Source organism: Athene cunicularia (genome assembly GCF_003259725.1).
Source record: "Athene cunicularia isolate RWA chromosome 1 unlocalized genomic scaffold, athCun1 chr1_part1, whole genome shotgun sequence".
NCBI classification, from domain to species: Eukaryota; Metazoa; Chordata; class Aves; order Strigiformes; family Strigidae; genus Athene; species Athene cunicularia.
The window spans coordinates 97,397,671-97,409,930 of record NW_020799091.1 but is presented as its reverse complement, the minus strand read 5'-3'; the positions used below and the strand labels follow the sequence as shown (position 1 = coordinate 97,409,930).

Below are 12,260 nucleotides of genomic sequence, written 5' to 3'. Positions count from 1 at the left end.
ACTGCTGTGCTTACATGCAAGAGACAGACAAGCAATTCATACTGCCTACTTTCCTGCCCTGCCAGATCCCCTTCCTACACACTCTGGAGGGTGTGTAGGAGTTACAGAAGGAGAGCCCATATTCAAACCACCTGGTATAAATGTGTAGTCTATAGTGCAATACTGAAGCAAATAAACTTCTGTCAACCTAGTATCCATCTTTGCAAGACACATCGTACAGAATTGTTTTTAGAGTAGCCATGTCCAGAAAAACAAACAAACAAAACCATCCTTATCTTCTTTAACTTTGGTACCATCTCATTACAAAATTATAACATAAGAAACACAGCTATGCTTAGAGAATGAAAACATTTTTATTAAGAGGTCAAACAGTTCAACTGTAATCATCAAAATTGCAGGACACGTTCAAAGCAAGAATCCCTCTAGCCCAGTAGAGTTTCCCACAGTGTCCACCAACACCCTAAAAGAGCAAGCATAGGGCAAATGTATACAATACTTGCCATCAATACCCTCCCAACCTTCAAGTATTTTGAGATCAGGGGACTGTGTAAGACTAAAGTTGTTTGGCTGGCTGGGAACTGCCAACAGCTCTGTCTTCCCTGTATGTGCTCTGCACCCATGTCAACTTTTGTATCCATATTCTTAAGTAACATCAATAGATTTGTTAGCACTTTGTTAGCTCTGAGCCTGACTTCTTCGATCTTCCTTTGAAAGCCCTTCCTTCTTGTACTGTGAATGCTCAGTCACCAGCCACCCTCTTCATGTCACCCATGACTTCTGTAGACCTTTTTGCAGACCTGATCAAAACGAATGGGCAACAGCCACAGCGTCAGGGGGCTCAGCCCCGCTTATCTCTGCTGTAGTCAGATTCAGCAGTACAGAAGGACCCTTACACGAGATGAGAATTGCCCTTGGTGAGATCAGCAGAGATTGAATTCCCAAATCCAGACAGTCATCTCATCCCAGGAGGTACTTCAGAATGGAGCGGACTAGAGTATAAAATATGGTGCCAAGTGACTTTCAAGGGTTAAAAGCCCAGTTTAGGCAAATATGAAATTAATTTGGCACAAAGGTTGTAAGAAATGTGCTTCTAGCTTCAGAGAGCACTTGCTCGTCTCCCACTTCATTCACCCTGCCCTCTGCTCCAAAATGTAGAGTAACCACAAACTGTCAGCATCCCCATGTGAACAATACAGAAAGCCCAAGAGTATAAAAGTCTCAGTGCACTGGGGTAAACAAGGCAGAAAAAAAGCTTCTTTTCAGAATCTCCAAATCCTCAGAAGAGGTTATGAAGATGGCACTTCAAAACCAAGAATTTTTGCTTTTGGAAACTGTGTAACAGCCGTTACATTCCTAAGGTCCCCCAGTCTTTTGAACATAAAGCAACATACCCTTCTGTGTAAGGAAGAGCCCTTCTCAGTGCTCCAGGTATCAAGACACTTCCTGCCTCAAATAGACTGAGACAGAAAAAAAAAAAAAAAAAAAAAAAAAAAAGCAAGCAGGGAAAACCCCTGGAATCTTCAAATCCAAGCCAGTTTACACAATAACATTTTTGTTGACAAGGTACCAAAGAAAGTCTGAAAGTGCATTTGAGCTTGAATACTTCACAGTTTTCACCTGTTGCATTTTTTCCTTAAATTATATTATTAGCTAGAATGCCTTTAATGCTGTATACAATTTCATTTATTTCAAAGAGAAGTCTTGTAGAACATGAAGCAATATGTTTACAAAAATAAACTTTTTAAAAACACAGTTCTTAAAAAAATGTTAAAAATAGCAATGAAAAATTGTATGAAATATGATTCCCCACAGAATGGAAAATAATCACAACACAAGCACAATTAAGTTTGTACAGCTTACGTAAGGGTCCTGCCCTGAAATGCCCTTTGAAGTCTCTCTCTTCTCTAAACAACAGAGAGAGCTCAAGCTCCATACTTAAGCAGAACTAATACTGAAAGGCTTCTCATTAGACTATCTCCCTGTATACAGGATAGGAACATTTCTCAATGTAATCACTAGAACTGAATGGAAACACAATTAGTTGTCTGGGTAGTCTTCCAAACAAGAAACAAGAGTTCAGTGACATATCCTTACAGTTCTCATTCCCACCAGGAGTCAGAACACAAACTAGTGTGTCAGGAGGGAGCTTTGAGAGTAAAGGAGGGAAATTCACACTTACTTACATTCAAGAAACACTTGGGCTGAAACTGCAAAGGGAATGGAGTTGGTCACAACAGGGCTGATCTGTGCTCTAGTCTGCACTTACTACTCCAACAGTGAACAGGCATTACATGAACTACTAAAACTTGGAGACATGTACAGATCTCAGGGAAAAAGTAAAGGATCGGTACAGGGCAAATACAAGCGGCTCTGTCCTCTTCCTCTCCAAAAGCCAGAGTTCAAATACATGCTGAGGAGTATCTGCTTGACCCTACAATTCACACTTATAGCCACACAGGCAGCTGTAAAGTCTAGGACTGCTGGAGCCCACAGTCCTGGGGCTGCTCAAATTACCCCAGAAGCTGTTTTGCTCACAGCAGTCACGGTTTCAGTGAGATGTGATGAAAGCCACCTGTGCTCCCCGCATCATTTGGGCTAATCTTTTGTATTACTGAAGAAGGTCAGCAAAGACCAAAATAAGACTCTGGGTCCTGGGTGACCCCGTAAATAAAACAAGGCACATTCTGATGACTTTTTATATTATTCTTTGCTGCTCAGGTCCACCAAAACAGTTGAGCAAGGCACATCCATGACAAAACAAATCCAATCAGCCACAGCTATCACAGCTACAGATACGTCAAGTTGTTGCAATATTCAAGTTGCAAACAATCTCAGCTGATTTTTGTAATATCTTCAAATCTTCCAAGCGTAGTGCTTCTACCAAAGCCAGGTGGTTTTTGAGGTTCTCTTTGTTCCTTTTCAACTGGGAAATCTGAAATGTACACAAGCAGGATGAAATTACTCAAAATTTAGATTATTTAATATAGGACATGAACATAAAATTTGTGGAAAGCTTATCTGTGTTAGGGATTCCACGAACTATGTCAAAATAGTATTTATTTTAATCTTCCATAAGATAAATTGTATTTGTAAAAGAATAAAAAAAAAAAAGGGGGGGGGGAGGGAAAAAAATCATCATGTGGATAGGAAGCAGGTCGAAAACAAGGAAAGGAAGGGTAGGGAAATGTTTACCCAATATCAGGCTCTTAAGTCCATACTATATGCAAGATGTTGCTCAAGACCAGATTCACCTCATACTCTGTGCATATACGAGTTTCCTTTGCAAAAGTGTGGTTTTAATAACCCTTTTCCATGATAGCTATTCAACTTGACATTAAGTACACATTTGCTTGCCAAAATTCAGAAAGAAAGAAGAGTTTGTTTTTCTAAGAGCACAGACCTCCCTCACAGGCAACTGGCTGACACAGGTAGTTCACTTGATTTGACTGGCTTTAATGAACACACACAGTCAAGTGCCTTGTTCTTTCTGCAACAAGGCACCCTCGGCAGGTCTGCAACATCTTATGCGCCCACCTCATACAAATCTGCATTTTCTTTCAAAAGGTAACCTCAACAAACACATTGATACTGTAGGCAGAGAAAAGTTAAATACTTCTCATTTGTTTACAGAGCTTCATATAAGCTCTGTAACATGGTTCCTTTCTTTGCTGCAGCCACAAATCCTGCTGAGCAATTCAGTGCTGTCAGTCATCCTGGAAAAAAATTCTACACTACCCCACTGTAGTCAATTCCCTCCATCGCTCATTCTCACCCCAGAAAATTACACTGCTGTACATTTATGCTAAGAGAGAAAGGAGTTTGGGTTACCTTGTTCTTTCAGTCAAATTACCTGGAGAAGGACACGCTGTGTCTCCTCTATTAAAAAATGGCATATTTTTGCTGTTATATTCAAAGTCTGCTGTTCATTTCTGGCTGAAACTACATCACCAAGCAGCGTTCTCCTCCAGCAAGTACTAGAACCAAAATGTTTGAACACCACACAATCATTTGCTGTATTCCCCAGCTGAATGATAAACATATGGTTACGCTAAGAATAACATCGGTTGTGTAAGGCAAGTAAGGTTAGCATACGTGAAAAAGGCAGAGGGCATTCAGACATGAAACTGGTAAGGCAAGCAAAAGAGAAGAGAGATTTAATGGTCTGGAACAGTGGCTCCAGTCCTGCACCTCTACCCTTTCAGCCAAAGACACAGGCCACACTTAGACCAATGCTTCTGGTCTTTACTGCTCTGCCATGCTGCCACCAACTTCAGCAGCACCAGTGAGGGATAAAAGCTATCCACTCTGAACTTCACTAGCACGGCTTCTGCTAAATGTCACCTCACCTGGGCATGAAACCTGTATCATGGGGATTTATTTTTAGTTCTTTTAATCAACTTAGTCCACTCAGCAATAAATCTTCAAAGCATAAACAGCTTTGAAGAAGAGAAAACTTTTTTTTCTAATTTACTATTACAAGCAAAGCCCAGGTAACCATTTTCTATTAATGCTGTTTGAGGTAGATTTGCCATTTGGAACAAATGATTAAACCTGTGCTGACAGTCACTGAAGATTAATTTCAGCAACCTACTTGGCCCTAGAATTTCAGAAGCGGCCTGTGGAACACATGCTTCAAAGAAATCAACAAAGGTCAACAGCATTTAAAGTCCCATCAAACCAACAGGAAAAAGGACTGGAGTCTGAATCTTAAAGTACTATCTTGTTCTTGAAATAGAAAGGGAAAACAGTGGGGTGTGTCTAGTATTTAATACAAGAAAGCAAAAGACCAAAGCAGCAAATAGGCAATGACTTTACATTATATGGTGTTCTCTGCCTTTCTTCTTTTCAATTCTCAACTGAACTCAATGAGATAGACACAGGAGATCCAAAATAATTATTCCAGTATCTCACGCACAGCCAGCAAAGAGCAAATAAAGGAAAACATCACATGCACACTGTCTAAATATTCAGAGTACTGAAACTTACAATTCATCTGCTTCGAGACTTAACAACTTGAGGGCTGTGAGGAGTCTCCAAGATGGTCCATCCCATCCAAAGGTCAGGTTTCTAAAAAGTCAGAAGTGATGAGATGCAGAAAGTGTATGTGGTCTTCTACAGCATGATAGCTTCCTGACAAGTGTCAAGGGAAGATCTGCTCTTTAGAACCAGAGCAAACAGCAAGCAAATAGGTTTGTTAAAAAAACAAATACATACTTTAGGCTGGTTTTGATACTAGAAGCAAAATCTGAGTCCCAGAAAAACTTTAAAAAAAAACCAAACAACAACATAGGGAAACAAAAAACTCCATACACCTACTGTAAGAAATCATGATCCTTTAGAATGGAAAGTTTTGCATTCTTCTGCTTGTCCAGTGGTGGGAAATATTTGAGGAGAGTATCTGCATAAAACCACATTTTAGATATGTAAATAAATGGTATGTAGAAGAAACTACAATCCTCAATTCCAAAATGACATTTCAACCAACTTTTCAAGTAGCTACAGGACAAAGATAAATCCTGCTATATTTTGGTGAACTTTAATGTAATTAGAAACACATCTACTTCTCAAAGCTATCAGTAATCTCCAGGACTGTATCCTTATAATGGAAATTCTGACTCAAACTGAAGTCACGAACCACTCTTGGAAATTTCAGTTTGTGAGGATCAGGACTTCAAGCCTGAAGACAATCGTACAATCTAAGACATCCAATTGGAATCTCTATACATATGCTGCTAAAAGAATCCCAGTTTTACAAAAGGAAAAGTTACCAGAGAACACTGTCAAATTTAAACCTTAAATTCTATTCAGTTCAAAGTTGTATCAAACCCTATTCCACTTCTTGGAAATACACACAAATGTTCTGATGGTACTAAAGAAAAAAACTATAATGCCTTAATACATATTGTGTATGCTGTGCATTGGGCATATATGTATATGCATGTGTGTGAACTACTTCAGCATCCTTTAGTTATCACTTTTACTGACATTAAAACACTCACATGCTTTGTTGTCTACTATTGTGCCTTGCAATGTCAAGACAATCTACAAATCCAACCTGATGAGACATAAACACTGCTGTGAGGATTATCCATGGCAACAAATCCATATTCTAGTAGCAGTCGCTGATTATCATGAGGCCCATAGCAGATAAATACTTCTTCATATTTTTTGCACTGTGAATTTGTCCGAATTTCATAGCTTCTTGTCTGTTCATTAAATGCAGCTTTTACCTTCAAGAAGTTAAAAATAATTTTAAAAATTTACTCCTGACAGAAAGACAGGGTGAAAAAGGAATCAGACATTGAACATTAAAAACCCAACAGGACGGAACACTTCTTTAACACTGGAAAAAAACGGGTAGTGTTACAGATGTCTGAAAAGGCAACCCATTAGTATGAAGAACAAAAAACATCAAAATCTTAATCTGCAGGATGTGCCACCCACTGTGTAGACTTATTGCAGAGGCCCCAGATCTGCAATAAGATGCCTTCATGCAGAGTTGGATGCTTTTGTTCTGTCCCAATTCTATCTTGGCACACAGTCCCTGACATAAGGTGGAACTGCTCTACACACTTTCCTAAGGCTGCTCGGAAGTTTCAGCCGAAGGTGAAGTAACACAGGGACCACGTAACTTGAGATTTGTCTCAGGAGCTGAGCCTTTCCAGAGAGCAAAGTACATTTATATGTACAAGTGGCACTTGTAAATAGCTACCCTGGATACAAATCTCACCCAGCCACTGTTGGCCCTCCCTGTAACTTTGCTTTGCTACATAAACTGAAACATTTAAATCATCTTTACTCAGCTGCCTTGGGCTGAATAACAAGCTCCAGAATATATATGAACTGCGAGTACTTGGCCTGCACGTGTCCTCAATAGACATTTTTCCCACTATGCGACCTCTCACTGACTTCCAGACACTCTTAATCCATCACATAAATGCATATTGCATTGAGATAGTGCATCCGCAAGTAAAGAAATTCAGTGATCTATTCTTAGTTTCTTACCTGAACATTTGGACTGTGGTTTAGCAAATCTAAATATGGTGCCAACGCATAAACATCTGGCTCAAGAGAAAAACATTCCCTCTGTGAATGTTTCATGTATATTGTCCTGGTATTAATAGTGCACCAAGCCCACTCTAGAGCACTGTAGTTAAAAATAGTTCCCGTGTTCTCAGCAAACACAGGTTGCAGGGAAGAGAAAAAAGCCTTGGAAGACATGTACAACTCATGGACCGTCGTTCTCTGCTCTTGAGCCTTCTTTCTTAAAGGTTCAGGAAGAAGGCTTACTACATCGTGCTCCAAACAAACAGGGCAAGTGTATGTCTTGGGTAAAACATCAAGATATGGCTTCCACAGAGATTTCTCACCAGCATGCTTCTCTGCTATTAAAAATGTGCACAGTGCTATCAAAGGAGATACAGGAGGCTTCCATCTATTAGAAAATAAAAATAACAACACAGCAGACACACAGAGGTGAGATAGGAAATGGATGTAGCAGCATTTTATCTCTCCTAGTTCTTTAAAATGTTATCAATTCCTTCTTTGTAGTTCATCTCAAAGTCCTTTTGATGATTTCAAAGGGGCTATAAAAGCTGGTTTGTAGTTAACAACAGGTTCACCTCTTGGGTTGGTTTTTGAAGTATATTCACAAATTCCCAAGAAACCATTCATAATTCACATTTAGGTCTAAGATGGCTCTAGAAGCAGGCCAAGTTCAAGCCTGTATCATCCCTCCAACTCTGCTTAGCTAAAAAAGGATGCTCTGCATCCAAACCTTACTTATCTGAGCACTCCACATGCATCGAAGTCCACAAGAAATACACATACAAGTTGGGGTATACAGTTTAAAGCCCTACCACTACTTCAGATTATTAATCTACTAACAAGCAACCCACAGTAAATGCCAAAATGCCCCTAAAGTGTCACTTTTCACTTACTTCATAATGTATTCTCCCAAGGAGCTACTAAGGACAGTGCCCGTGGTGAGTAAGCATTTCTCAGGCAATGAAATAATCAGATCCCCTGACTTTGAGGGAGGAAAAATAAAAACAATCACACACAAAGAATAGTAAAGGTCAAGTGTAAATGACTCATCTACTACACAATTTCTGAACAGAGAGACATTCCCCAAAGAACACTAATGTCAGGAAGCAAACAGATGTGCTGTTGAACTTGATGGAAACTTGCATGGTTTTAAGACAGTCACAGTCTAGGGAATGAATACAATTGCAGTCATTAGGAACTGTGATCTGCAGAAAGTTAGCTGTTCATGGAAAGCTTGCTGCCTGGCTACACACTTTCTTTGTACTGAGATATATTACAGATTAGATCTCACAAATAGCTGAATTTCTATCAACATAGCAGTATGGGGTAGGGATATTTTAAGTCATGTCTATCCTGACCTTGTTTGCCAAGTTGCTGTGTGTGTAAATTAGCTTTTATGCCTGGCTTGAGCCATATGCATCCATGCCTGTAGGGAGAGGACATGAATCAAGTCAATACTCTCCCCTTCTGACTCCTCTCATGAGTTTTCCTACCCTGTTCAAGCCCAGTTGAGTCCAGCTCTCATTTCTCTTACTGCAGACTCCCAGCACTATGATAAGCTGAACCTCTGTCTTCCAATTGCTGGCTCTAACCCTGAACCAGCATGAGAACTTACACTGTTCTCTATACATGAGTTCTCCGCTGCATCTCCTTCCTACCTCTTGTTCTACTCTATTTTTGAAAAGGTTCTGGGTCTGATTGCCCATTATTTGATATTATGATATACTATTCTCATAGCAATTAGAAAACTTCTCCAACAAGACTATTTTCTGAGAGACCCTTTTCAGTCAGAGTTCCATCTTTCTGTGCCAATACCTGAAGGGCAAGGTATTTTTTTCTATTACTTCCCTTTTCTGCTGGAAGTATCTGAGAAATTAGGTTTCTATTAGTTGGTCTACCAACAAAGAAGGTGGCCATCAAAGTGAGGTTGAAGCCATGGTTTCATATGATGGCTAAGATAATCGAAAGCCAAATGCTGCTTAAAAAGCCCCATCCCTTTCCTCCACTCCCCACGTTGATATGCCATTCCTCCCTTTGTACCAGTACTGGTCTGATCAAGGCAGAAGATTTCAAGGAGCAAAGCTATCAAAGCTAATAATTTTTTGAAAGAGCATTTTCTGTTAGTTTAGCTTCCTGATACAATGGGGAAGACTGCTATAGCCAGTGCAAAGGCAGCTGTGGGAGCCAGTGGCTAAGGGAGAAGGCAAACAGAACAGGGGCATGCTCCTTCTGGCTTCAGTTAGCCACTGATTGCCTTAAACTGAAACACGAGACTACATACTAAATCTCTATAAATGAGTACTGGAATGCCCTCATCCAACAAGCCTCCAGGGTTCACAGGACATCATCTTACAAATACGGCAACACTACAAATTTTGGTATTAGAGCAGAAATTACATTCACAACAGGGACTGTGAAGACTTTGTCTGGAATTTTGAGCTTTGCTTATTGCAAAAGTCATTACATCACAAAAGAACCTGAGGAGTTCCTGCATTAGAATCAACATTACTAACCTGAAGAGGTTTTGTCGTCATCAGTCCTCTTCCTGTATCTGAAGTAGGAACAAAGAGGATGTTTAAATACATGTGCATATGTAAAATACAGGAGATTACGATAAGCTGCAATAAATCAACAGGCTAGCAAGGATAAGTGCTAAAAGAACCTACATTATCTCTTACAAATCACAAAAGCCAATTATGGATTTTTACAGATATATACCTCATTTCTTTGTTCTCTGATTCTCTTTTTATTTTTCAGGACCCCGTGAAAGCCCTTCCCCTGCATCCCCTGCAATACTTGCTGTCCAGTTCTAGCAACTACTCAACTTCTTTTTCCCAATTTTTCTCTAAATATCTTTCATCTTTCATCACTGGCTGCTCTTCTTGGTTTCAGAGTTTTAACTAAACTTTACAGTTTCTATTTATAATATTTTCCTGATTCATCCAATTCGCTCTACTCTGTAATACTGCAAAAGTTTTTGAAACAATCTACTTAAAGAGAAAAAATACAAATATATACCTTTACTGTAAAGAGTACTAAGTAAGTGAATCACAGCTCTAAAAACTTATACTTATCTGTATCATTAGAGCTGCTGAACTTGCACAGGGGAAAAAAAGATGAAGAAATGCTAATAAGGTTAGGTTCCAATATGAGAAACACTTATAGAGAGCTATTACTTTCTTCTTTCAAACTGTGCTAACAACACTTAAAATCTCAATTTCTACAAGGAATTCAGCAGAGGTGTGCATATTTTGCAACACACCAGAGTATTCTCATACAAGAGTTTTACATGAGTTCATTTTTACATAAGAAACTGTTTACACTACTTCAGGCCACCATATCTACTTGTTTATGTTAAATTACATTCATGTGCATTTGCCACAAGTCTTTAAAAGACTAAGAGTAACTGGCTTTTTTCCTGATGCCAGCCATGTGATTCAAAATGAAAGCCGGAACCAACATTCTTAGAAGAATTGGAAATCTGTACCACCAATAAATAATTAAAACATTACCCTTGAACTCTGCTGGCCTTAAATTACCGTCTTCAAATCCTCTGTCTTTCAGCCATTTCTTGAGTTTAATGTATTCCAGCTTGTGACTGCAGTTTACTAAAAATAAAATATAGGGGGTTAGTGCTATAAAATAGCGCTCTGTTGGAAAAGAAAGGAAATTGAAAAATTTTACTGTATAGTCAGAAAAACTGTATTTTGGACATTTTAGTATCGCATAGCAGAATAGCAAGAAAGGCTCCCCTTGAACTAGCTTACTAAATTCTGGGCCTCTGGGCACCAGGAGCTCTCAGAACTGTAGAAGTTATTCAGTATATTCACTGGCCAAGAAATTTAAGAACAACACAGTACTTCCCATTAGCCAGAAAGAGAGCTTACCATTACCAAAATAGTTCACTATGCTCTGCTTGGGACTGTAAAATAAAGCTAGAATATCTGCATAGAATAAGCTAACATTTATGAATGATATTTTCAAAGCACAAAAGCATTTGACAAATGCACACCATAAAATGACAAACAATTGGTTATTTTATTATCTAGTAATACTTCCATGGATAGTACCTCCACCCATAAAACTCTGGAAGTGTTTTCTTCTTCTCTTTCGACCTGTCCGACCTCTGCTTTTCTTCATATTAAGTAAAAGATTTTGCCTTATTTAGACAACCTAAATTTAAAAAAAAAAAAAGTTACTTAAAAATATTTAAAGTCACTTTCAAATACTGCATGTTTCTTTTATCTCAGCAGAGAAAGCAGAGCCTGTTTAACAAGCTGCCTCTTTCAAGTTTAGAAAATGTAGTACAAGCAAACCCCTAAACGAGGGTGGGTGATAGGGATGAGGGAAGACAGGAAGCCTTGATCTGCAAACATCATCTTGGCCAAGGTATAACCATAATCCTCTAAAGAAAATGAGACACTGGTGTTCACATGCACAGAACTACAAGTTTTCAAACGGCAAATATATTACAATTACAAAAAATTAACTGGCATGAACAGCCTCTGCAGTTTATTTTTTTCCAATTATGAACAGAATAGAGCTCTCTGATCACATATACCGGCAGAAAACAACCTTACCCCACACCAACACTACCAAAAGCGCCAGTCCCATACAACACCGTGACGCTACACCTCCGCTCAACCCCCAACTGTGCATGAGAGATAAACTGCATCAACCTTATGAGTCCTTACACTTCAGTCTGCTGTTGAAACGTGTATCTCGCTTCCCACACCGCTTTCACCTGAACCTCGGAAGCGCGGGCTTTGCCCGAAATGGGGGCGCGCCCAGGAAGCCGGGCACACCACCACCCCCCGCCCTCAGCAGCCTGAGGCTGCTCGCCAGGAGGCTCACAACCACCCTGCGCCCCCGGGCCGAGGAGGATGTTGTCACGCCACCTCCCTCTCCAGCTCGGCGCAAACTAGGCCGCTCCCCGCCTCCGGCCTGACAAACAAAACCCCGGCTCGGCCGAGCGAGGCGAACACGGCTTCGGACCGCCTGGGCCCCCTCGCATCTTCAGGTGGCCAAGACCGAACAGTGTAACGACAAACCCCATCTACCCCTGGGCAGCGGCTCTGGCTGCCGAGTCCCTCCCGGGCCTGAACTCGCGGGAGCGGGCAAAGGCGAACACGGCCGCACAGCCCACCGCCGGCCCACCTGTCGGAGAGGCCGGAGGGACCGCCACACCGCCCGCCGCCGGGCCGGGCCAGGCC

General features: G+C 40.4%; 1 protein-coding gene across 5 annotated transcripts; it reads right to left on the bottom strand.

The window, feature by feature from the left end:
* Nucleotides 1–349: 349 nt before the first annotated feature.
* SETD4 (SET domain containing 4) lies at nt 350–12,260 on the bottom strand. 5 transcript variants are annotated; one of them, XM_026855290.1, is made up of 11 exons: nt 12,205–12,260; nt 11,118–11,220; nt 10,560–10,655; nt 9,561–9,598; nt 7,941–8,029; nt 7,006–7,435; nt 6,056–6,230; nt 5,317–5,398; nt 4,987–5,067; nt 3,851–3,974; nt 350–2,932 (listed from the first exon to the last, which is right to left on the bottom strand). In XM_026855290.1, the coding sequence occupies exons 2-11, from the start codon at nt 11,185–11,187 to the stop codon at nt 2,798–2,800; spliced, it is 1,320 nt and encodes a 439-aa protein (XP_026711091.1). In that variant the 5' UTR covers nt 11,188–11,220; nt 12,205–12,260; the 3' UTR covers nt 350–2,797. The 5 variants fall into 5 exon arrangements, with proteins under 5 accessions (XP_026711091.1, XP_026711083.1, XP_026711073.1 ...); XM_026855282.1 differs by having other exon boundaries at nt 12,099–12,254; XM_026855272.1 differs by lacking the exon at nt 12,205–12,260 and adding an exon at nt 11,727–11,812.